At 41.4% G+C, this 27,104-nt stretch overlaps 1 protein-coding gene across 2 annotated transcripts; it reads left to right on the plus strand.

Moving 5' to 3' along the window:
• Positions 1 to 8,327: 8,327 nt before the first annotated feature.
• Positions 8,328 to 23,134, plus strand: LOC109428745 (cysteine-rich with EGF-like domain protein 2). 2 transcript variants are annotated; one of them, XM_062850592.1, is made up of 4 exons: positions 8,328 to 9,079; positions 21,457 to 21,594; positions 21,660 to 21,755; positions 22,837 to 23,134. In XM_062850592.1, exons 1-4 carry the CDS (start codon positions 8,389 to 8,391, stop codon positions 22,950 to 22,952), a joined length of 1,041 nt encoding a protein of 346 aa, XP_062706576.1. In that variant the 5' UTR covers positions 8,328 to 8,388; the 3' UTR covers positions 22,953 to 23,134. The 2 variants fall into 2 exon arrangements, with proteins under 2 accessions (XP_062706576.1, XP_062706575.1); XM_062850591.1 differs by lacking the exon at positions 22,837 to 23,134 and adding an exon at positions 22,204 to 22,780 and having other exon boundaries at positions 8,329 to 9,079.
• Positions 23,135 to 27,104: the final 3,970 nt, after the last annotated feature.

The following is a 27,104-nucleotide window of genomic DNA, read 5'->3' on the forward strand; positions in this document are numbered from 1 at the left end:
AAGGTTCTTGTACCAAGGCCATTTTGCATAAGTTTGCAAAGATTGATCGTTGCTGTTCTTTTATGCTGAAGATTGATCTGAGCTATCCTAACTTAGCCACTACCCAAACTAGGTAAGATTAAACTCTTCGCAGCAACAGCACAACAAAGAACAGCAACAATAAAACCAAATCAGTATCGATTGGAAAACGCCAAAGGCGAGGATACACAGAATACACTGTGTAAATCGCATAATGCGAAATCATATAGGTGAAAATTTAAACTAATGGACTACCCGCTTTGCGCGCAGCCACAGTTGATCAGCAGGAGTAAATCAATTTAATTTTGTATGGCGAAATGCATCTAAACTCAAATTACTTGAAATATAAAGCTTTTCCCGAAAAAAATATTTGGTAGCCTTAATAGTGGTCACCATTGTGCACAACCACTACCAAATATTTTTTCGAATAATGTATTCCACTTCGATAAATTTGCCTTTAGATGCTATTCGCCATACAATATTTTTGCGATTTACTTTTAGCGACTTTTCGCGCATAGAAGCTAGCGCCACATTGGTCGATGCGGAGACTAGGAAAACAGCCGATGTAGGTAATCCATTAACAACATCTTCATAATCCCAGGGCTGTTACATGTAGCGCGGATTTTGCGTTTTTCGCGGTTTTTGCGTTTCGCGCGGATCTCGCGCGTTTTTGCTAATTTCGGCGCGGATTTTGCGGAAATCGTTTTCAAATGCACTTTTATTAAATATTTAGACATGAGGCTCATCACAATCAGTAAAAAATAATGAACATTTTCAATTTAGAGTTATGGGGCTGGGCGATATGGAATTTGTAAAAAAGACGCCTATCGGAAATTTTGAAGAAACATTCGGTTGAATTTTGTAGTCACATGTAATAGAATCTCGTAAAGAAAATCATTGGTTCTGTAGACTGTATGTGTCGAGAGAAATCAATCTGATTGGTTTTCTGACACAGTATGTCGTGAATATTCAGAAATTTCTTAAAAAAGATATATATAGGTTAGACGTCCTGAAGATTTTTGTGATTGCATTCTTAGAAAATTCCATGGAAAAAGCTTCGGAAAACAAAGAATTTTTTTAACATGCAGGAAGGACTTTTTTCATTCATTATGGATGAGCTTAACGGAATTCACAAAATTTCTGATTCAGTTATTTGTGGAATTTATGTCGAATTTGATTTTTTTTGCTAAAATTTTAATAGAATTATCCTAAAAATACGTAAATTTTTGTTGTAAAATATCTCTTTGAATTCCAGTCGGAGCACTCGTTGTGAGGGAGTTGCGGGAACAGTTATTAAAGGGTTTCTTGGTAGAATTTTTGGAGGATATTTTTGCAGAATACTTGAACGAATCGTTGAAGCTTTCGGAATCCTAAGAATGCGGACATTCTTGCTAAAATCTTCACTAAATTTCCAAGGGTGCGGTGTGGCCAGAAGCTTTTATCATAAATTTCTGTTGGATTTATACTTTTTACATATCTTTTGTAGAGACGAACCAGCCAAGGGCTGAAAGTCTCTTAAATAAAGACAAATCAATCAATCAACATATCTTTTGCGTAATGTCCAGAACATTTGCCAGGCATTTTTTATGAAGTGCTTTCTTTTTATGAACATCTCCCTTGGAAGTAAAATGTATTGATGATTTAATCAATGAATTCCACTGCATTACTCTATTTGTATCGTCATCAAATAAGTTTCTGTAGAAAGTAATCCTTGAAATCCTTAAGAAGTTTCTGACAATTTTCTTTCAATTTTCTCGAATTTTTTTTTTGTATTTACAGATTTTATTTCAGGTTATCAACCACAACGTTGATTATCCAGCTTTTTACGCTGTGATGAGGGGTGATGCATTTTTGACGGATCTTGCCGACAGCCCTTGCAGCATCACAGCAGCCAACAATTTCAGTTCACTGCTCCAGAAATGTCAAAAATTTTCACCTCATGTTGCACGCAGAAAAATAAATTGTAAACATAATTAAATTCTAGTTCAAATCAACCGATTTTTCAGTTTACTATAGCGACAAATTGATTTCTAGTTTAAACTGAACTGTTGCATTGTTTGATAATACAAATGTTTTCATTTGACGAAATTTTTCACAGTTTGTTAGAACAAACACAGATTTGGTAGTTTCAACCTAAAATAACAGATTGTTTTAAACGACTGCACTTTTGTGACTACCAAAGCCGGAATGTGATTGTGTTGGTGACGGCAGCTCCTGCGGCAGCTCGGAAATCTATTTTTAGACCGTCGGTGAGCGGATGGAGAGGAGAACGACTAAAAAAAAAGACAAAAAGGCGAAGCCGATCAACTTTTTGTGGATGCTGTCGTGAGTACCAGCGCGTTATCCATCACGACCAAAGCTGCACTTGGAAGTTGGCGTGATGGATTTGCTGCACCTTCTTCGTTGTGGCGATGTTGGGGTAAGCATTTTATAGGTGTGTGAGTGCTTTCGGACCATGTTTATGGTTTTTATTTTGTTGAAACAAATGACATTTTTGACATTATATGAAATGATGGTAATCGGTTGTTTTTATCGATAAACTCTAAATGAAAACAATTAAATATAACTTTGGAATAAGTAAATTCTCAGTTTGAAAATCAACCATGCGTTTTATTGTTTTAAACAAGCGCCATTTTTCTGCGTGTGCCATTGTTACCAGAACAACAAATATAAGCAGGTTTGGCAAGCTGATAGTCACACCATAAAAGCTTTTTGTGTGCATTTTATTCCCTCCCTCAACAACTGGGTCCATAGTTGGGTGGTCAGCATGCGAGGTAGGCAATCACGAGGTTTTTGGTTCGAGACTGTTTGGTAGTTGTTTTTTTATAATTGTATATTTGTTCTGTTACCGACTAACATCTCTAAATTTTAACGCACCCGATGTAAATAAATAACATTACTCACAAAAGAACGAATTAGCTCAGGGCTGAAAGTCTCTAAAATAAAGCAAAAAAAAAACATTACTCAAAGCCCCCATTAATCCCAAGAAATTGTGAGGCTATGCACGCAGTACCCAGAGACAGAATAGGTAGGGAACCTTTTACCTATTCTGTTTCAACCGTGAAGATTCCCGCCGCAGCTTCGTCCATCGGGCCATCCGGTGACAACGGAAGGGAGCCCATGGCCAGCCAAGAACACCCACGATGATCCCCGCCACAATAACGTTGGCTGAGTCAACACGGCGAAAGTCTCCCGGTAACCCACGAGGGGCACCACCACAGCCCGCTCGTTAAGGTCATCTGTCAAGTCTCTCAGAACCATACAGCACAAGGAATTCGCCAGGGGCTAGACCAGTGGACGAGTTGCGGCGCACAATTTCTTCAAAGAATAAACTTTCTTGCAGATGACAAACAGAATAAAATAATGTATGCGACGGCTTTTGTTCACATCAGTAACGAATGTGCGGGAAGGAAAAGCTTTATGATTAACAACAAATATGGTAACAATGGTAACATCAGGTGAAAATTTTTGACATTTCTGGACAGAGATGGCATTTCACCGTAGTGATTCACTGCGGCGTCAGTTTATCGACCACACTGGGGATAGGAACATTTTTCACCACACCAAGAAGCCAGTTTCTCTTGTTTTGGGTGGTAGGTAGACCAAGCGCTAGTGCGTGCTCTTGCTCGTCCGCCTTGGATCGAGTGTGGCTCACTCTTTCGCGCGCATCGCTCTCCGGCGCTCTCCCGTGTTTTCACCCAGCAGTCACCGAATTATCACCATGGTGTCGCCGGGGCGAGAACTCTCCGGCGTTTCACCGCAGCGCGCACTCTGGCGCAAAAACCTCACTGGAGCGCGCACCCGGGTGATTTTTTACACTTTCACCGAAGAGAATTTTAAATCGCTCTCGCCGCACTGTTGTGTGGCCTAGTGCTCAGGGAGCTAAGAGATTTATTTCTACCCACCAAGCTTGCGCGCATCCGAATCGCAGTGGTGGATCCACATATAAGAGAAGGGCTCCTGTTCAGATGCACAGCGTGAGTGGTGTATTTTCTATTTCTCTTTCCCACACTGAGGATATGGACATCTCTGTTTCTGGAGCAGTGAACTGAAATTTTTGGCTGCTGTGATGCTGCAAGGGCTGTCGGCAACATCCGTCAAAAATACATCACCCCTCATCAAAGCGTAAAAAGCTGGATAAATCGTTTTAAAAGATTCGCCAAGATTGCTCAATTTTTGGAATTGTTTCAAGGATCAGGAATCAGTAAAACTTAGTAAAGTAGCAGACACACTGATTGATAAACAATCAAAGAACTATCAAAACTTTTTCCAATAAAAAAATGCCTGTTTGCAACATTCTTCAATTCTTGTTTGATGTATAAGTTGTCATCTAAAGTCATAGATTAATAATAGTGAAAAATTAATTTATCGTTAGAAATGCTCTTCATCTGAAGTGCAACAAAAGTCTGGCTTTTCATGAGCTTCAGTCATCAAAACCATATGTTTTTGTACTGGCGCGGATTTGATGACCTCGGCGCGGTTTTTAAATGGCTTGGCGCGGATTTTGCGGTTTCCAAATCGACACTTTTGTAACAGCCCTCCCGCCCTTATTTAGCTTCAAGTGAGACTAAAGAAGGGCAGCCGATTGTCTCGGAGAAACATAAGGTCCACTGCACCATTGCTCCGGTTAGCACAGTAAGGGCTACATACTGTGGAGGGCGCCCTGGTACTCCACAGGCTCCGTTAGCCGTTAGGTTTTTATTAGACCCCCCTAGCCATTCGTTCCTAGGCACGGTAAGCATAAAGCCGCATCACACCATGAATTAGGGATCACCTGTTGGTGGATTCTTCACTACTGATAAAATTTCTCTGATTACTGTGATTACTATGATTACTTTTTGATTTCCAAGATTACTATTGATTACTACAGATTACTTCTGATTACCATGATTACTTGTGATTACCTTGATTACTTATGATTACTTATTGATTACTCAAGATTACTACTAATTATTCAGATTACCTATGATTACACTAGTTTACAAAATAAAACGAAAGTCGTGAACTTCTGTCAACGACCAAAATTTTTGAAGTACATTTTAATACTGATTTCGAAACCGTGCTAAAAAAATTTGAAGTAGAGCAGTTTTTGAGTTTTAGCTCAATATCGAGTTTTACAAAATAGTTTTCGTGTGATGCCAGCAGCGGATGACATTTCAGTCCGTCTTGGTTCGTCGTTGCATCGCGTCGTCGTTCTGCGTGCGTGCTCATCTTCGTACGGGCGGTTTAATGTGTTTTTGGAGGCAAAGTGGAAGTGCCGCTTTTTTCATTCGGATCGGGGCGTCGTCGTCGACAATTTGAATGTGCACATCGTCGTACCCGCACACTTAAAATAAATTACCGTATTCAGCTGTTCTTTTTTCGGTAAAAGTTCAGATTACCGAATGTTCAGCAACAATTTACCAAAGTTCGTCAAAAAATTACCGAACGTTCGGTAAACTGTACTGAATCATCGGTAATGTTTACCGAACGTTCGGTAAAAAATAGCCGAACTTCGGTAAAACTGTGCTGAACTTCGGTAATCCGAACTTTTACCGAAAATAGAACAGCCGAACAAGTGACTCTAAAATAAGTGTGCGTGTGTTGTAGCGGTTCAATGTGATTTCGTGGCCAGTTAGTGGAAGAAGCTGCAGCACATACGCACTGGAGACTTCGAAGGATGTTTATTGGTGAGCTCGTTCCATTTTATCACAATAATTAATGCTAAAGAATGTATATTATACATTGTATAAAATTCTGCTCTGATTTTTGTGTATTAATCTAACAAATATTGAAAAGTTCGTCACGTCATGTGTCGGCGCTAGTTCCAAATGCACATTTGATTGATAATAAATATGTTTTTTTCATTTTTTGCATGTACACAAAAGTTTGAATGGTTCGTCATCTTCGGTGTCGACATTTGTAATATTTTAGTCCAAATGAATAAATGGTAAAAGATAGACGGCGAACCATGCGGTAAGGTCTTTCTGATTTATTTATCACGTGTAATTTTGTAAATAGTTGTGAATCGATCGCGTTCAGCATTGTCTCGCGTGGAAACGCAAACTACGGGTGCGTTGGTGTTTAACATCAAAAAATCAAAACATTACATTCGTTTACCACGACAAATTCCTTAACACATCTCCATTTACCCTGTCAAAACTCCTAGTGATTTCTCGTAGTAGTAACGCTGAGAATTCCTCGGTTATTGGCCTAAGCGATAATCACGTCTTAATCTTATACACAAATATTTGGGTTCTCATACAAAAAATCTTACAAGGGGGAGAGGGGGTGTCGAAAAATCGCAAAAACCCCCTTACATAATAAATGGACAGCCCCATAGAGAAGCGCGATGAGGATTTTGGTTATGTCAATTTTTGCGGTTAAACAAAATTATATTTTCGCGTGCGTGTTAGTCTAATCTGTCCATAAGATGTCAAGCAAACAAGTGACGTCATGCTTTGCACTAACACACTGTGGAGCGGACCTGGTGTGATGGTTAGAACACTTGACTATCACGCCGAGGACCTGGGATCGAATCCCACTCCCGACAAACTCGCAAAATGTGAGTTCTTCCTTCGGAAGGGAAGTAAAGCGTGGGTCCTGAGATGAACTAGCCAAGGGCTAAAAATCTCGTTAATACAGATAAAAAAAACTAACACACTTTCATGTGCTTTCATATTGCTGACTGCACCCCAAATTGGACTGACACAATAGTGTGCACACACCTTCAAAGTGTGATTGCAGCGCAAGGACACGTCGGATCCAGGGGTGGTAGATCCTACCCTCTACGCCCACCCAAACATGCCCACCTGCGCGCCATCTGCTGTTGGTTCTAATTTGTAAACATCTTTTGTTTAGTTGTTTATAAACATCAACAATAGTAAACACATTAGCGTTTTTCTCTTCCTTTCGGTCCTGATGCTCAGTTTTTTATGTAATTATCGAAATTTATTGAGTTGTAGTGTTAAATTATCCTCATATTGAAGCACCAGAACCGCTCTGGGAGTTTTCAATTTTCAATCGATTTCCGCACTCCAAACAAAACGAAAACAAAAACAAGCGAGAGTAGAGGCAAATATTTCATAATGGCGAAAACAAAACACTGATTTTTTTTCGGAATAAAATTTTTCAATATAATCTAAATAAAATGTGTGGGATTATGCTTGAATCACATGCTGACTTGCTTTTAGCATGATAAAACGGTATTAAAATCAATTTTGCGAACGAAAATAGATATTTTCTTGGTTGGCCGTTACGTCCTTCTATTGGTACTAAAATTGAATAGAGGGTAGGCGGGGTAGGCGCAATTTGTTCCCAGTTGACAGCCAGCTTACTCCCCTGGTCGGATCGAGTTGAGGTCTTCGGTGCACACTAAGATCAGCTCGGTATTTTCCCCATCTTTTTACTGAGTTCTCAACAGCAGATTTAACTCGGTACGCTCGGTTATTTATTTTGCGGATATTCTGTAAATGAGTTACCGAGCTCAGCTCACAAACTGTCAAAAGTTACTGAAGCACGGTAAATATCGTTACTGGTGGACGGTAAATACGATTACCGAGTGTACCGAAATAAATCTGCTGTTGAAAACTCAGTAAAAAGATGGAAAAAATACTGAACTCAGTGAAAAAATTACTGAGCTGGAACATCTGAATCTTAGTGTGCGCACTTATTCCTTGTGGAGGAATAAGTGCACCGAAGACGTCGAGACGATCCGAGGCAAATGTGCACTTTTATCACACTTTTAAGGCGTACCAAAAAAGTGTGATAGTTCAATTTGGGATGTAGTCTGCAATATGTATGTTGCGCTTTGTTTTCCATGTTCTTTGAATTTGCTCGATTGGGACCGCGTTTGACGGTTCAATTGGAACCTTTGGTCTTCGCGCATCTCTATAACAAATTATCTGTATTTAATAAACCTGTTGGAAACCCCTTGGTCGGTGATTTCATTAGATCGGAAATATTTTTTCTGAATTTTATTAACTAACCATATCTGTTCACCCCACTTTGCACTTTGGTGCCCCGTGAGTTTGCACACCCGAGCAAAAGAACACGTCAGTGCTTCTGTCAAATCGCCGCCGTCCGTCTTGCTGGCTGTCGTATGTTTTGTTGTTCTCCTCTTTCCGGGCGCAGTGCAAAATTCGGTTCGTTTCTGCGGATTTTTAAACCACAAAAAACTCAAAATAATCGATTGAAATTCACATTTTTATGAATTAGAAGTTCGTGTCAGGTAGGTGAATTTTGTTCCTTATTGGTGGCGGTATTCGGAATTACAATTTTCGCTGATTATCTTCGCATTCCCCGAGGTGGAAGTTCACCCGCACCGAAAGCACTGACGTGTTATTGATTATTTTCGCAGGGAGATCCCGCACACATCCATCGACGAAAGGAATGAGGTTGAATCGGCTGCTGGTGTCCTTCGTTCTGGTGACCCTTTCCATCTACGCGCAGCTAGCGGAAGCTGACGTGCCCCCGGAGGTGCCCAATTTGGCCAAGTCCAAGAAGGATCGGCAAAAGTCCGAGAAGCTTCCGCCATGTCGAGCCTGCACGGTTCTGGTCAATTCCTTCCGCGACGGAATGAAGCGCACGGAACGATCCAAGCACGACGGCGGTGATGCCGCCTGGGAAGAGGAACGACTGGGCAGCTACAAAACCAGTGAACTCCGGCTAGTGGAGATTCAGGAGAGTTTGTGCCGCGATGTGGGCCGCGGGGAGGACCAATGTCACCTGTTGGCCGAGGAACACGAGTCGCAGATCGAGGACTGGTGGAAGGAGCATCAGACGGCACAGCCGGACCTACACCAGTGGTTGTGTGTGGAGCAGGCCCAGGTTTGCTGTCCGGATGGGTTCTTTGGACCGAACTGTGATCCCTGTCCGAGTTGCTTCGGCAACGGAAAATGCAAGGGCAATGGAACGCGAAAGGGTAACGGCAAGTGTGCCTGCGAAGAGGGCTACGGCGGGGATAATTGCGACAGCTGCGGCCCGGAGCATTATAAGTCCTTTCGCGACACGGACAAGCTGCTCTGTTCGAAGTGCCATAAGGCTTGCGCCGCCGGAGGTTGCACCGGAGCGGGACCGAATGGTGAGTATGAGCTTCCGTATTTCTTAAGGCTTTTTTTTTATTTTAGGATACTAGTGCCATAAATAATCTCACGTTCTCAAATTCATCCTACACAAAAACAAGTGATTATGGCACCGATTGATTCCGTTACGTGCATACGTGCAAACAAAAAATAAAAAAAAGAAACAAAACAATAGCGCTTCAATCTATTGTGGTTAGTAGGATGAAAATGGGAGCCACATGCTTAATAAGGGAATTAATACCCTATTTAAGTATGTTTCAATAGAAAACGATCGGTAAAAGCTTTTATGCAATTCAGTATCATAATTTCTATTTTATTTAACTCATTTCGGTATCATAATGGTCATTTTTTTCCGAACTGGTTCATTATGCAACTGAAATGAGTTGCATAATGAAAAATAGTTGCATAATCTTCATTATGCAACCCATTTGAGTTGCATTATGAACATTATGCAACTCAAATGAGTTGTATAATGAAAAAATCATTGCATAAAATTTTGTATGCTACTCGTTGCAAAACTCGATATTTTCAGCACTCGACGTATTTATCCAACTCGGCAGGCCTCGTTGGATAAATGTACGACTCGTGCTGAAAAAATCAACTTTTTGCAACTCGTCACATAAATAACTATTACTTAGCACTAGACACAAATCTATAGATTTTTATACTGCCCCCTCGTGGCATGTCAGTCCCATGTTGTTTCTTATGCAAATCATATGTTTGTCTCTCACGAGCTCATTTAAAATAAATGTTTTTCTCGCATCATTTCACAGCTCAATGTGCCACGAAAAGTTTATGGATAAATTGAATACATTTTTTTTGAAAACAATTGAAGATATAGTGCAAAATGTAGGCACTTTGAAAAACAACATAGGACTGGCATGCGAGAAAGGGCAGTATAGTGCTATATAGAATATACACTACCCGCACAGGGCCCATATAGCCGAGGCGGTAAACGCACGGGTATTCAGCATGACCATGCTGAGGGTGACGGGTTCGATTCCCGGTCGGTCCAGGATCTTTTCGTAAAGGAAATTTCCTTGACTTCCTTGGGCATAGAGTAAGGGCTGTTCGGGCTCGTTTGGAAGTTGACCATCAATGTTAACTTCTTTTCCCGATCAGCCTAGATAGCTGTGTAGTGTCGGTAGCGGTTGTCTCAATTGGCTAAGAATAACACTACGGATCGCCTGATCCAGTGGTAAGAGTCCACTAAACAGGTGACCCCTAATTCATGGTGTTATGCGGCTTTATGCTTACCGTGCCAAAGAATGAATGGTTAGGGGGGTCTAATAAAAACCTAACTACAAACGGGCGCCCTCCACAGTATTCTGCCCTTACTGCGCTAACCGGAGCAATGGTGCAGTTGACCTTGTGTTTCTCCGAGATAATCTGCTATCCTTCTTAAGCCTCAACTGCGAGGCTCAATAAGGGTGGGATTATGAGTATGTTGTTTCTTAGTTTTAATGATAACCTATATGGCTCTTCGCATTATGCGTTCTTCACAGTGCCCTCTGTGTATGTTCGTCTCTGGCGCTCTTCAATCGATACCGAATTGGTTTTTATCGCTGCTCTTTTTTTCTTGTGTTGTGATTGTAAGAGTTTGATCGTGCCTAGTTTGGGTAGTGACTATGGTTATGACAGCTCAGATCAATCTTCAGCATAAAAGAACAGCTTTGGTCCAAGAACCTTACTTTCGTAGGGAGGATTTCTATGTAGATGTAATGTTTTAATTAACGCCAATATGGTTTCGCATTTTGCGTTTGACCCGATGTTTGTTACTTTCAGTAAAATTGAAATGACAGTCTTGCGTGTCATGCCTCGAGCCCCAAATTGATGAAACTACTTGTTTGCAGCCTTGCCATTCCCAAATCTTGGTGGGATTATACTGTCAAGTTTATTCCGTAAGTAGATAATGTCTTCGTATGAAGATCAAATCTAACAATTTGACCTCTTTCTTTTGAAATGATTAGCACGCTTTGTCGACCATCACACCCGTGATGTTTTTCTAGCTAACATGCCTCTCCATGGGAACCAACAATGTTGTTTACGATATCGGAAACGCATTCATTCAAAAATAATTTTGTTTGGGTGTTTTCTCGGATTTCCAGGATACTTTTGAACACGAACCTTTCGATTCCATATTGAAAGCCGCATAGATTGTCCTATTTATCTTTCAATGATTTTCCATTGGATTTACCAAATGCTCAAAAACCAACATCTCTTCTCGGCATTACGTCAAGCAGCGATTAGGAAATTGAGTGTTTGTGGATGCCCCCATGCGGGAGTCTTGCCATGACTTTTGAGGAATCTCGTAGCAGAAACGCAATTGAGATAACTCAATGTGGTTTTCCTACTTATGATTTTGTCCATCACAAGCCTCAACAGGCTGCTTCACTTGTATATCTTAGCTGAGAATCCGACTGTGGAACTTTTAATCATTTGATATGTAACTACCCAGTTTTTACGCAACTGCGTTCCCGAGTACTCGGTAAATACTTGATTGAGTGAAACTGACCTAAGAAGCCTGAATCTTCAGGATGTTCTGTTGTTCTGAACCCGTTGTGGCAAGTAGCTATAGGCTTACTTTACGCTTTATGCGTTTTCTACAGTGCCCTTTTCAGGGCGCTGTTTGAACCCGTTGTGGTACGCTTATGCGATTATATTGACCCTATTACCTTACCTTCCCTTTCCCTATCCCATCCCTTATTCCTCCCTTCGCTCTCCCTCAGGTAAATGATGAATAGGCTCGTATTCATGGCGATGGCACCAATTTCCCAAATGGAGGAGAACGTGCCTCTTGAGCCGACCTACTGATACCTGATACCTGGGCATAGAGTATCTTCGTGCCTGCCACACGATATACACATGCAAAATGGTCATTGGCAGAGGAAGCTCTCAGTTAATAACTATGAAGTGCTCATAGAACACTAAGCTGAAAAGCAGGCTTTGTCCCAATGAGGACGTTACGCCAAGAAGAAGAAGAAGAAGAAGACTACCCGCCATAAATATGGAATCGCATATTGCAACACTCATACTGAATATTGCAGCACCCAAAAAAGTTTGGCATCACCTTAAAATGTTATTATTTCAGGTCTTTGGGGTACAAATCACTTATGACCCCCTTAATTCTGTTTGAAAATGCAACTCGTACCCACAACCTAATTGGTTCTAGGTTTACTCTATTTTTCCTCCTTATTTTGGGTGCTGCAATTGCAACGATTCCATATTATTGGCGGGTAGTGTACAGTACAATAGTGCTGCTCCCTTTAGAATGCCGAAATCAACAATGATTTTCCATGCGAGCCTAACTGACTTGATCGACTTCTCTTCGTCAACTCTTTCTTTCGCTAATAAACAAGGCTGACACAAATTTCGATTTTCTCTAATGTCAAACCCCCCCCCCCCCCCTCCCTCGGATTAGCCAAAATTCGAAATTTTGAGGGGGGACACAAATAAATTATTTGAGAAATTTAAAAATTTTAGAGTGAAATTAGAGTTGTCGAAAAAATTTCTTAACAAATCCGCCGCCTTGCAATCAATAAACAGATGATGGGTCTGCAAGTTGTACTCTCGAAATTGATCGAGAATCTGCCGCAGGGTGAACATCTGGTCCGTTGTTGATCGCCTCTCACGAAATCCTGCCTGATTCGTTGAAAGCATGGTAGCTAGTGGGTTATATCAGATTTGCAACGTTCGCAATACCAACGATAGACTGCTTGACCTAACGTTTGTAAGGAACAGCAGAGAAGTTGAGCTAATTGAAGCGCCTTCCTGTATTTTACCATCTGACCGTCACCACAACCCGTTTATTTTACGCTTGACCGCTCACGTTTCCAGCGTGGACTACAACGCAGCTCCCGTTTGCCGAGATTTTGATTTCAAACGATGTGACTATGGAGCCCTTAGTGAGGACTACGTTTGCTGAATTGGGACGATTTTCTAGACGGAGCGAACGTCAACGAAGCTGTTGCCATTTTCTACGATCTGGTGTTTAGTAGCATTAGCAGACACACTCCTCTACTTAGACCTAAATTGCACAACACGAACAACCAGCCTTGGTGGAATCCCGATCTTCGACATCAACGGAACGTTCTTCGTAAGGTTCGCCGTCGTTTTCTGCGTCATCGTACTGACCAAAACAAGGCTCATCTATGGAATCTCGAAGCTGAATATAATGAAAATGTAACGTCTGCTTTTCGGGAGTATATCAACAGAATCCAAGATGAGGTCAAGGACGATCCTTTCTCCTTTTGGCGTTTCTTCAAAGGTAGAAAAGATACGCAATGTCTCTTGATGACACCAGGAGCCATGATACTGAAGGATCAGTTGAACTTCTTGCTGACTACTTCAAATCGGTTTACAATATTGCTTCTCCGTCGAACTCTTCGGACCTGTTAGAAACCTTGCCGTCGTTTAACATCAACCTGCCACTGCCGACACTCAACGTAGAAGAAGTCACAAAAACACTAAAATGTATTGACCATCAAACGCAAAGCTAAATTGCGCAGGTGGCGCTTTTCTAAATCAGTGAATTACGAACCCTAGACTGAATTACTAATGATACAAATGGAAGAAAAGTGAAATTATTGCAGATTCTCAAAACTTTCATGCAATGTATTAACAAGAAATATGTTATTTTTGCTTCCAAAGTTAAAAATTTTGCGTTACCTAACCTCACATTTGATCGCCAATTGATTCGTCCAAAGGGCCGGCACCGGATAAACTTCCCCCTGAGTAAATTCAACGTTGCGCCTGTTGGCAAACCGGCGGAAACAGGTGCACAGCGGAATGTCCGACGACGGGAGACAACCGACTGGGGACGCGCGACAGCAGAAAGAAAAGCGGAACAACTTCAATGAACGACTTTATTGGGAAACGATTGGTTGTGGAATGATTACAATATCATGACTGTATTTGTTTTTTGCTCTCTCGGTCGTGCGTAGTTGGCGGCGACGTCAGCCCTAACATCCATTGGCGGCGGGTGTAAAATAGAGGCTTGCATCAAAAACATAACCTCATCGAATTCTCATACGATTTGTAAACATTGCCCTCAAATTTTTTTTTGAGGGCAAGGACGGCTTTATGGACCGACGCCGAAGGAAAGAAAGAGAAGGAGACAGTGATGACGTCAGCGTGCAAGCGCTCATATCGCCCCCACCAACAGCGCCGAAGCATTTGGCCCACCTGTTTGCCGAATTTTCAACATGTCGCTCTCGGAAGCCGTTTTTCCGGACGCATGGAAATTGTCCGCGGTCACGCCCGTTTATAAAACCGGTAATTTCCACGACGTTAGAAACTACAGAAAAATTTCCATTCTAAGGGTCGATTTCTTCACCTCGACTTAACCGGTAAGCCAGGCTTACCCATATAGTTAAGCCTGGTTTAACGCTTAAGCCAGGGTGAAGAAATCGGCCATAAGCTGTTTGGCCAAGACGCTTGAACTTTTGGTTCACGATCGTATGTACTCTGCTGCGAAGCGACGATAATATCGCAAAATCAGCACGGTTTTGTGAAGAATAGGTCTACTATCACTAATCTGATGGTGTATGCTAGCGAGCTAAACTCTGCTTTAGAAAAACGTTCCCAAGTGGATAGTGTATATGTGGACTTTTCCAAAGCTTTTGATAAAGTTCCCCACGAGTTAGCACTAAAAAAGCTTAAGCGGTTAGGCTTCCCCGATTGGTTGATAATGTGGCTACATTCATATCTCCGAGACAGGTCCGCATACACAGAAAAAAATATTCACGTAAAATTCAGCGCGATATCATGCACATAAAGGGAATGCTAGTGTTAGTGTATATTTACATGAGATATCATGTAAAATTACGTTACAATCGTGTAAATTTCCGCTAATTGTCACGTAACCGGTTGGAGTCCATGATGGTTTACGCGATGGTTGGCGGAAATTTACACGATGGTATTGTAATTTTACATTATATCTCATGTAAAAATACACTAACTCTAGCATTCTCTTTATGTGCATGATTTCTCGCTGAATTTTAATTACATATTTTTTTCTGTGTACGTCAAACTGAGAGCCGCAAAATCGATTCCTTTTGAAACGCCTTCAGGTGTGCCTCAAGGAAGCCACCTCGGCCCACTTATTTTCATCCTGTTTGTTAATGACTTGACCTACCGTTTGACCTCAAATCACCTCTTGTACGCAAATGATTTAAAGATATATCGACTCAATGATCGACTGTGCTGCCTTGCAGCAAGATGTCGACACTGTAGCAAATTGGTGCACATGTGCATCCAATGCAGTGGTGCTCAGGCTGGAGGATACCGCGGGCCAAATTTGCAATTCGGGATCGACCTGCGGGCCGCATAAAACATCGATGCAAAAAAACAACAAAAAGAACAATTCTAAAGCATATTTATTAAAAATCTGAACTGTTCAATTTAGATTCATAAGTTTGGATGAGAAAAACGTTTGAGCTTCAAATTGAAATTCAAGCAAATAATTTAGAGATTGCTCCTAGAATTGCCTTGAAGCCTCTTCAAGAACTTGTCAAGCAGCATTTACAAGAATTTCTTTTGAATCGCTCCAAAAAGGTTTGCTGGATTTTCTCCTGAAATTTCTTGTGGAGTTGCTCCAGAAGGTTTTCGAGAAATTTCTTGAAGTTTCTTTTAGTTTTTCTAGAATTCTCTTGGAACACCTCCAAGAACGCAACTCCTCTTAGATTTGCCTTTGGAACTGCCCTGAAGTTATTTCAGGAATTCCTTATTAATCGTTTCCAAGAATTTCTCCTAGAGTAGCTTCCGGATTTTTCCTAAAATTTTGCAGAAATTTCTTGAAGATTTTAGTAAATTCTTTGCATAAGTCTCTTCTAAAGTTGATAAAATACTTCATCATTAAATTTCTTCAAAAATTAGATTTTTAACAGTTGTTTGCATAAGTTGCTTCAAATTTATTGTTCAAATTTTCCTCAGGCGTTCTAGGCATCTTTTATGTTTTGATGCAGTTGGTCCTGGAATCTTGTTTGTAGTTACTCCTGAAAATTCTCTTTTTGTTGCTCGAGGAATTTATTCTAAAGTTGTTTAAGAAATTTCTGTGAGTGGCACCAGAACATTTTTTAGAAGATGCTCCTATAATTTCCATGCAGTATCGCCACAACTTTCTCATTGAGTTTCTCCAGGTTTATTTTCTCCAGATGATTTGAGTTTCTCCATATTTTTCGCTTAAAGTTGCTTAAAATTTTCTCCAATAATGTTTCCTGGAGTTTCTTCAAAAATGTATCCAAAAGTTTCTCCAAAAGGGCACAGGAGACGCTTTATGAATCTCGCCTGAGATTTTTTTTTTCTTTAAGTTCGTTCAGGAGTTTCGCTTGGACAATTCAAATTGGGTTCGTAAGTTTTGTTTCGAAAAATGTGTGAGTCTTGGAATAGAAATTTAAACAAACAGTGAAAATTAAACAATATTGGCAACCAAGTTGTGATTTGTTGAGAATTTTGTCAAAAACTTCGTGCTTTGTGTTTTTATGTTTTTCGGAAAGGCGAAATGTGAAATATTTGCTCAGCGTTACATTCACTGCGCTTAAAAATTGCAACTATTTTTTAAATGATTTAAGATTACATTTTTAACAAACTTTCATTTGATTCGTACCACTTATAAATAACTATAAGCTGGCTTCGTGACTTAGCTGAAATGCTAAGGATTGTTCTTCTTGTTTATTTATCATTTAATTTGTGTTCAACACTGAGAAATTTGATCAGCATTTTTTTATTGATTTTTTAATAAACTTAACGGGTTATTTCAAACAATCGTTCAAAAATTTCGATTCGTCTTAAAGTACTCCGCGGGCCGCATCTTAAGGCTTGGAGGGCCGCATGCGGCCCGCGGGCCGCAGGATGAGCACCACTGATCCAATGGAATGGAGATGAATTGGATGAATGCTATGAAGTGTAAGAAAATTAGTTTCAACAGATCTCGGGCACAAGTAAACTTTGAGTACTCGGCAAATGGAGTCAGATTGGAACGCGTTACGTCGATTAAGGACTTGGGCGTGATAATGGACTGCAAGCTTAACTTTAACGATCATATCACAACGACTACAGCTAAAGCTTTATTCGTCGAAATGCTTCCGAGTTCCACGATGTGTATGCTCTAAAAACAGTGTACTGCGCGCTTGTTCGCAGCCTGCTCAAATATGCTGTCCAGGTCTGGGCACCTTACTATGATGTACACATCACACATATTGAAAGAGTGCAACGTAGCTTCGTCCGTTTTGCTCTGCGGCGATTACCCTGGAATGATCCGCAAAGACTACCCCCATACGAACATCGGCGCCAATTGATCAAGCTTGAATCCCTCAAAGATCGACGAGTATTCCTGCAAAGAATGTTTGCTCACGATGTTGTAACGAGCCGGATCGATTGCCCAAAACTACTGGAACAAGCAAATTTTATCGTTCTTGCACGCCGTACCCGTCAACGTTTGTCATTTTGGATCTCAGGACATCGAGCACTGTTTGGTCAACATAACCCTTTAGAGAAATGTTTTAGTTTGTTAAATAGTGCTGAGTCGTTTGATTTTGGAATAAGTAGAACAAAGTTTAAAACTAGCATAAGATAGATAGATAAATATGATAGTTATTCAGTCTGTACAGCTTCTGCTGAAGATAGTTAAATAAATAAATAAATAAAAAAAAAAGATATTCGCCGACGAAGGACTCCTCAATCGGCCTCAGCCTGTGGAACAAAACTCCGGACAATATTTTGTACACTGAATTGAGGAGTGTTATTCCTTTGTAATTCGCGCACTCCAGTCGATGCCCTTTCTTGAAAAAAGGACAAATGAGACCATCCAACCAATTAGCAGGCAGTTCTTCCTCCTCCCATATCTTCAATATAATACGGTGTAAGAGTTGATACAGCTGCTCACTACCGTGCTTGAGAAGGTCGGCCGGGAGTTCGTCCTTCCCAGCAGCCTTGTTGATCTTCAGTCCCCTAATGGCTGTCTTGACCTCGTCTAGCGTTGGAGGCTCCACAGCTTGTCCGTCGTCGTCGATTCGAATTCTGTCCGTCGCTCTTCCAGTCCCACCGTTCAACAATACCTCGAAGTGCTCTTTCCACCTGACAGCCACCATTGTCTTGTCTGTCAGCAAGTTTCCATTACGGTCGTTGTACATGACGGGAGAAGGCGCTGTTTTTCTCCGCACGCCATTGACAGTTTCGTAAAATCTCCGCATATCATTCTGTTGCATACTCTCTTGCGCCTGAGCAATCACATTTTCCTCGTGTTTTTTTTTTCTTTTTGCGGTGGATTCGTTTTTCGGCTACTCTTGCTTTCCTATATCGCTCCCTGCTCTGCCGGGTCCCCGACACCCACATCCGGCTTCTGGCAACATTCTTCTCGTCCGTTACTCTCTGGCACTCCTCGTCGAACCACCCGTTTCTTGGTCGTCTTTGAGCAGTAGGGGAACAGAGCCCAAAATGCCAAGATGGGGTAAAATGGCCCAACTCATAAAATCATTCCTGAATGGGACTTGATCATTGATATAGGTGAACGGTGTCAAGATATGTTTGCATTGAACATTCTTCTAGATGCTAGGCCGCCAAACCCAAGGAAAATCTTTTGATTTCCCAATGAAAATAGGCAACTTCCGGTTTTCCGTGCTTGCAATTAAGGTTTTCTGGTGATTTTATTACCAGCCAAGTGTCTCCAACGAGATTGAGGCACGCATGGAGTCGCATGGTTGTTGATGTCTACGCTTCCCATGATAGGGGTCATTCAAATATTACGATCATCGTTTTGCGGAGAGGGGGGAAACACTCCATGTATTGAGTAAACGAAAAAACGTGACAAAAAGGTGAAAGTGAGTCGAAAATGCCAGAAAACTGAAGGACGTAATTTTTGAATGTTTTCATGAAGTGGCATCTTACCCCATGGCAGATGGCCTTTTTGCACCACTTCCGTTTTACGAACCAGTTTTTGAAATCGCTAAAAATCAATGAAATTGCAATAATTTAGTGAATATTTTTGCTGAAGCATCGAGCAAATATTGTCTAGTTGCTGTTACCACTTTGAAAGCCTAACAAATGAGGCTATATATCATTGAAAACGATGAAAGTTTGAAAAATGGCATATTGCCCCACTTTCCCCTACCTATCACCTCCCGCGCTGCTGTACTCATCGCTCTGTGGATAGACTCCCACAGATTATCGCTCTCGTTGATCTCACTTATCCGCTCGTCCAGCTTCTGGTGATAGTCAGCTACCGAACCGTCTGCTGAAAACCGCTGGATGTTGAAACGCATCGATCGCCGGTTCCTAGAGTTCGACACGGTTGATAACCGAGCTCGAATCTTACTAACTACGAGATAGTGGTCTGAGTTGGGACCTCGAAAAGTTCTAACATCAATTACGTCCGAGAAATGTCGGCCATCTACCAGCACATGGTCGATTTGGGTGTCTCCAGGTGTGCTTGCGAATATCCTTGCGTGCAAAGTAGGTGCTACTAATGGCCTTCTCCCTGGCGGCAGCAAAGTTGACTAATCTCAGGCCGTTGTCATTAGTGACGGAGTGAAGGCTCTCCGTACCGAAGATTGTATGGAAAAAGTCCTCTCTTCCGACCTGTGCATTGGCGTCACGGATGACAATCTTAACGTCGTGTTTTGGGCATTCTCCATAGGTCTTGTCAAGACATTCATAAAACGCATCCTTCACATCATCGGTTTTCTCGTTTGTCGGCGCATATACATTGATCAGGCTGTAGTTAAAGAATTTGCCCCGGATCCTCAATACGCAGATCCGCTCGTTGATCGGCTTCCACCTCATAACTCGCTTCATCTGTTTCCCGATCACTATGAATCCGACCCCATGTTCTGCCATATCGCCGCCGCTGTGGTAGATGTTATATTTGAACGATGTGTTGGCGACGGGATCCACCGCCCTGAATTCACGTTCACCAGTTTTGGGCCACCGCACTTCCTGTATAGCAGCCACTCACACACCAACTTTCTGCAATTCACGAGCCAAAAGGCTCACTCGTCCAGGTTCATTTGAGGACCTGACGTTCCAGGTACCGAGTTTCCAGTCATAGTCCTTATTTCGTTGCCGGGTCGGTTTCCGAGAGTATCGTTCGCATATTCTATTTAAATCCTTAAAGTAGGTCAATTTGCATTATTAATTGAACAAAAGGAGATGTGGTAGTTTGGTGCATAACTGAGTAGGTCATGCCGTTGGTGAAGATGATTATCATTCGATCTGCGGGTAACCAATCGATCAACTTTTCAGTCCAACAGAGTCCAACCAACATGCGGTTCCTCGGATTTGTGCTCTCGAAAATTTGACATATGGCTTCATCATATCTCACCTTCAGAGATGTTTCAAGGCGTATTGCAGCATTGCAGGTGGGTTCCGATGGCATTTCGGTTAGATTGAGGGGACACGCCCCTGAAGTCTCCTGAAACGCCCCTGCAAGCCCCTTGTTGCGTACGATTGCAATACGCTAGTCGTTAGTGGAACTGGCAACCCTGAATCAAATGTGTAGTAGGACCGAAGAAGTAGATTGTTTTGAAGAGCTTCGGCAGTGGTTAACAGTGAGTTAAGCAAGACGGTAAGGAGTATTGTCTACTCGAAAATAGGAACCGATACTGCAATGTAAGATTATCATTTTTGTACATATTTAGTTAGTAATAAGCAATAAATTTACAGCATTGAAGCTGCGTAAAACGAAAGCTGCTATCGATAGGTTGTTTCAGTTCCAGAGGCGACAATATCCTAACAAATGGTAGCAGAGCGTAGCTGGTGTGTCGTGCCGAAAATGAATATCCTCCCCAACACCCCTGATAGAATGATTCACGCGAGAAAGAGTGGGATGGACGAGGGCGCCTGTGCCCCCTCTTTCATACTTTTCTTCCATGTGTTTGATTAGGGCAGTAAGTGAAAAAAAGAAAAATCTAGCAACGCCAATGAACTCTTCTGAAAGAGGTTGAAACACTTTGGAACTTTCTAAACCACCTGAGATCCCCAGGAACACTCCTGAAGTGCCTTGAAACACCCGGAACACCCCTGAACGCCCCTGAATTCCTTTTGAGTTTAAACTCAATTGAATAACTTGTAGGCATTATCTGATAGATACTGTGCAGTTGGAGTTGGAAGGAAGGGAAACGGATTTATTTTCGACTCGTTTCTGGTTCTAACGAAGGCCATAAACGAACATATGAATGTACATGAATTATATATAGAGAGAGGAGGGAGAAAGATACAAAGTAGGAGGAATGGGACGGGTCAGGGATTGAACCCAGGACCTTCTGCATACGAATTAGAAGCGAAAGCCACTAGACCACCAAGCCCATATTTTATTTTGAAATTTCGAGCAATATGGAAAATATTCATAATGATCTCTATGGCATTTTTAATGCACTTGCAGCTTGTCGCGTTTGCCGGAGTGGCTGGATCATGGACAGCCAGCGAGGTGGATGCACGGATATTGATGAGTGCATCACGGCCAACACCTGCACTAAGCAGCAGTTTTGCGTAAATACCGAAGGATCGTTCAATTGTTTGGGTAAGCTTGCTGGATAGGTTGTTCAAATGGGGTAGATTTGCTTATATCGATATTTTTCAATACAGAATGTGATAAGTCGTGTGACGCATGTGACGGCGATGGTCCAGATATGTGCAAGGAGTGCGCTGATGGATTCGAACTCCGGGATGGATTGTGCACAGGTAAGCTACATTGAACAGTTTTTTTTGTTGTCTGGTTTATAATTTTTAAGTTGTGACCTTATTTCACCTTCCATACGCTCGTTTCATTTTGCATGATTCCTCTTAGCTTTGTTAGCAGCTTCCCCCCTAATTATTATATACCTAATTCCTATCAGTTTCGGGGCTTCCCCTTTTGGCAGAATGCCATTAGGCGAAATGGCGTTTGGCATACAGTCGTTAAGAATCACTCTGATGTACATACAATGCTGAAAACGGTTAAACCAAATACCGTCAAAGGTGCCATACTTAACTTTTATTATTCTTGTCAAAATAACACTGTTATGCCAAACGACCATTATGTCAAAGGGAGTAGTTTCATAGATTGCGACGGCATTAATCACATCGCGCATCTGTTTTTGTTTTCCCTTGCGAGATAAGAACCTCTTTCTCTTCCCCCCTATGATCGTAGATGTTTCGAGCGAGAAGCGCAACCAGTACGTGGCCTTCACGCGCTATCTGACCTACCTGGGTCTGTGCATTGCCACGTGCATCGTACTGCAAAGTTCGACCTGGTTGGCGGCTCTCGTCGGTCTGGCCGTGGCCGTCTACATATCCGTCTCGGAGTACTGGCTCAATACGGAACCGCAGGGCACTCCGGCCCCGTCACCAAAGATACTCGACGAGCTGCTGCAGCAGTAGATGTGTTTTGTGGGATGATGATCTCAGTAATTTGGGTTCTTCCTTTTAATCGCGTGCGTGCAGTAGATATCACTTAAGAAGAGGCCACATGAAGTCAGGAATTGCGTTTTACTAGGTTATGCCATTGTTTTATCAGCCATTTTCATAAAGTCAAACTTCATAAATTAAGAAAGAAATAGGAAGCAGCTGTTACAGCAGGAGAAGAATTATGCAAAATGGATTCCAAGGCGTGCATTCGATTCAAGACAATTACAACAAACCCATAGTATTCACCAAAGGCGGAATGTTTCACTTGGTAGTGACAAAACGTACTCTCTTTCTAATAAAGCTGGATAAAATTTCAAGAACATTCTGTTTTAATGCATGTATCCTTATTCCATATTGCAACGTTACCCCTTTTCAGTTATTTCCAAAGACGAATCTAGCGAGTCTAGTAGTGATACAGCAGAACTGGACGCGGCACCGAGTGAATCAACGGAATCAACGGAAGATACGGAACCGACTAAGGAGGAACTATGAATGACCAGGTGATTGATGACATTTTCTTTTTGATCCCATTTGTCTTACACAGTTCTTCTACTATAGCTGCAAGCTCTCAAAGTGATCCCAACGACTTAAGAGGGTGGGTTTGAACCAAAGTGATAATGTCTTCTACCTGCCTTTTACGAACAGTTTTATTTATTATACAATTCCTTTGAATTAATGCTAACAATGGGTTATTATGAAAGAACATCCTGTCTTGATTCCAATGTTTCGTTTATTGCAAATTGATTTGTTAGTTTAGCATAGCATAGACTGACTGCGCCTATCTAAGGTTGGTATTCCGTGATTGACCCGAATCAATGACAGTTGCACAATGAATCTCACTCTAGGTGCTGCGAATAGAAACGGTTTTATTTTTCAAGCTAGTCAACACACTCCCGGCACACAGCTTGTAAACACGCACGTGAACGCTCGTGCATTTTCTTGCAACCACCTCTTTCATCGCGGTTATCAAACACGCCGTCGCGACGCTGTTCAGAAATGGTATACATGATCAATCCACCATTATTCCAATTTGTTCTCGTGTTCAAAGTTTATTATTTTCCATTCACGATGGAAATTTTGATGGATAGTTGTTACAAAATTAGCTAAAATAGGCTCAAAACCATGTTTATCCTTCTCCTCGCTTTCCACTTTCCAACGGCAAGTGGAGATATGGTGACAACAGTTTTGATTATATCCGCAGCACCTAGATAACAATACTCTTCAATCAATCACAAAGGTTCAGCAAGGTTTAACATAACCTTCATCTTCAATGTTTGGCTCCCGATGTTTGGCTCCCGCTGAGAGAGCATATTGAGTCAGTCCGCGATACTCAGAATCAACTGAATGTTTGAGTGGGAGTGGTCATAACCTTTCTCACTGTGCAACCTCCAGAACAGAAGCTCTCTATATTATCCGAGCTGCTATGTAAATGAACGAGAAATTCTTTCTACGACTTCCGGACATTGCAAGGTTTACAAAGTGTCCTAAAGTTCAGGACTTTCAAGTTCTACAAAATCTACCACAATCACCGTTCAGTCTTTGCTTGTCAATCTTATCCATACTACTCCGCCACGAAAAAATCTTTTTGTAATTACGTTGTAAAACGATCCACTTTTCAATAGCCTGAAGTGTGCTGAAATGGCCTACTTTTCACCACTAATGCAAGTGTGCCGAAAAGTGCTACTTTTCGGCATTCTTAAGAGTGCTGAAAAGTAGTACTTTTTGGCACCTTTGCCAGCACACACTTTTTACAAACTTCTGGGTCTTCCGTAGATTCGAAAGCTGTTTCTGCACCCACTGACCATCTCAAAGCCGAATCTAGACAATTCCTGTCACAAATCGGACTGCAGGTCGGGTGAAAAAGCAGCAGCTGAAGCTACGTTCGCGACTTTTGCCGTTGCTTGTGCACAACTGTTTGACAACGGGAGTTCGGTAATAGGCTACACCATAGCCTACCTGATCGAAAAAAAAAAACTACGCTGGCAGACATGGATGGTCGCATGTGGTATCTCCTGATGCATGTTTGTGTAGTGAGGAAAGATTATACTGGATGTGTTTTTCGTAATTACAAAAAATGTTGTATGCAACTCGTTGCAAAACTCGGTTTTTTCAGCACTCTTCGTATTTATCCGACTCGGCAAGCCTCGTTGGATAAATGTACTACTCGTGCTGAAAAAATCATCATTTTGCAACTTGTTGCACAAATAACTATTTTGAGGTTGTACGACATTGTAAGGTATGCAAAATGTTCTGGAGTTCAGGACTTTCAAGTTCTACAGAATCTACCTCAATCGCACTTTAATCTAGGTTTGCAGTTATTGTCCTTTGGTAGCCATGATGCTCCACAACTCAACGAGAAGGCCTTTTTACGGTTGTCAGATATTGTAAATTTTCCCAAATAACATTTTGATGACCAATTAGGCTTGAAGAGGTTTTAAGAACCGCCATAAAACCGAATACCTTTTATTTATGGTTTTATGATGGTTTTAAGAACCACTGATAGTCTATTTGACTATAAAATGTTACAAGGGTTGCTAAATGTCCTGAAGTTCACGTCTTTCAAGTTCTAGAAAACCTTCCACATTCACCATTCAATGTACGCTTACGGCTTACGGTCCTTTTTGTCCATGGTACTCCATAATGCTAAGATAAAATCCTTTTGAGGTTGTATGACATTGTAAGGTATATACAAAATGTTTTTTTTTAATTTTTAGTTTAGAGAGACTTTACCTCTAGGGCATCCATCTCTGATACAAAATGTTCTGGAGTTCAGAACTTTCCAGTTCTACAAAATCTACCTCATTCGCCATTCAATCTACGTTTGAAGTTATTGTCCTCTGGTATCCGTGATACGCCACAGCCCAACTTTATAGGTTGTCGGATATAGCAAAGTTTGCTAAATGACCTGTAGTTTAGGACTTTCAACGTGACTTTCAAGGTCTACAAAATCTACCTCAATCCTTAAACTACATTGAATCTAAGCCTGCTGCTTATCTTTGCTGTAATCCATGGTGTTCCGCAATGCAATAGGTAGGGTAGAAGCTTCAGTTTTGGCCAGTCCGGAGTTTTGGCCATAGTGCGGTATTGAGCCTGTTGCGATTTAAATCGGCGTAAATTTATTTTTTACTAGTGGATCCTAATACAATATGATGATTACAGCTGTGAAAACCACACATTTTGATTAAAAACTGGAAGAAAAAAAAATATTTCCTTAAAAAATCTGCTCCCATATATCTATTTTGGCCAGGGTGCTTCTAATTTGGCCACTCCCATAAGAAATACACGTGATTGGCCAAAATAGAAACCAAACTTAAGAATATGGCCAAAACTGCGGCAGAGCTTCTATTTTGGCCAGTGCCACTTTTACTACAAAAATCAAGTATTGGCATGATTTCTGCATTTTTCCTTCAAAATATAGATTGAAACCTTTCTTTTGACGCATTGGTTGTTTTCATAGGATTATTGGTTATTTTTATAAAAATGATTTCCCTTAGACTGGCCAAAACCGGTGCCCGCACCCTAGTTCTTTTTACGGTTGTCAGACTATGTTGGGATTGAAAAATGTGCTTATGATTACAGAGTACCGGATAAGCCGCAGATGTTCATTGTAATAGATTTCGTAGATCTTAAAATCCTTGAGGTTCAGGATATTTTGAAAATCTCCCAATGTCTAACAACCGTAAAAGGACTTCTCGTTAGATTGCGAAGAACCATGGATAAGAATGACTAGAAAACCTCAAGCGTAGCACGGCATTGCGATAGATGCTGTAGGTAGAGCTTTAAAAAAAAAATCTTGCTGTATTGCGGAGCATCATGAATAACAACAAAGATAAGCAGTAACCGTAGACTTAATGGATATTGAGGTAGATTTTGAAGGCCGTGAGTCCTTGAAGTCTACCTCTAGGACATTTTACAAACCTTACAATTTTTGACAACCGTAAAAAAAACACTTCTTCTTGCTTTCCGAAACACCCTGAATAACAGCAGATGCAAGCAACAAATGCAGATTAATTGGCGATTGTAGTAGATTATGTAGATCTCGAAAGTCCTGGAGTCCAGAACATTTTGCATACCTTAAAATGTCGCACAACCTCAAAAAAATTGTTCGTAGCATTGCGGAGTACCATGGATAACACTGACCGTAAACCGCAAACGTGCATTTAACGGCGATTGTGGTAGATTTTATAGAACTTGGAAGTCCTGAACTCCGGGACATTTTGTAAACCTTACAATGCCCAAAAACCGTAAAAAGAACTTCTCTTTGCATTGTGGAGCATCATGGATATCACGGGACAATGCCTGCAAATGTAGATTGAATGACGATTGAGCTAGATTCTGTAGAACTTGAAAGTCCTGATCTCTAGGACGTTTTGCATACTTTACAATAATGTCACAGGATGCGGATAGGTGCCTCAGGAAATGTTTGGAGACAGTAAAACAGCTTCCAACTGGTACATCTACACCCAAGTCTACACCTAATACCAATACTGGACCATTATCAAAGTCGAGAACACGCTAGCCAAAAAATTCGAGACTGGAAGAAAATCTACAGAAGCAGCTAGTGGCGATGCAGAAAAAGTTCGAACGGATGATGAAGGAGATAGAGATAGAAGACCAGCGTCTGAAGCAGCTCAGGGAACTGAA

Source organism: Aedes albopictus, chromosome 2 (genome assembly GCF_035046485.1).
Source record: "Aedes albopictus strain Foshan chromosome 2, AalbF5, whole genome shotgun sequence".
NCBI classification, from domain to species: Eukaryota; Metazoa; Arthropoda; class Insecta; order Diptera; family Culicidae; genus Aedes; species Aedes albopictus.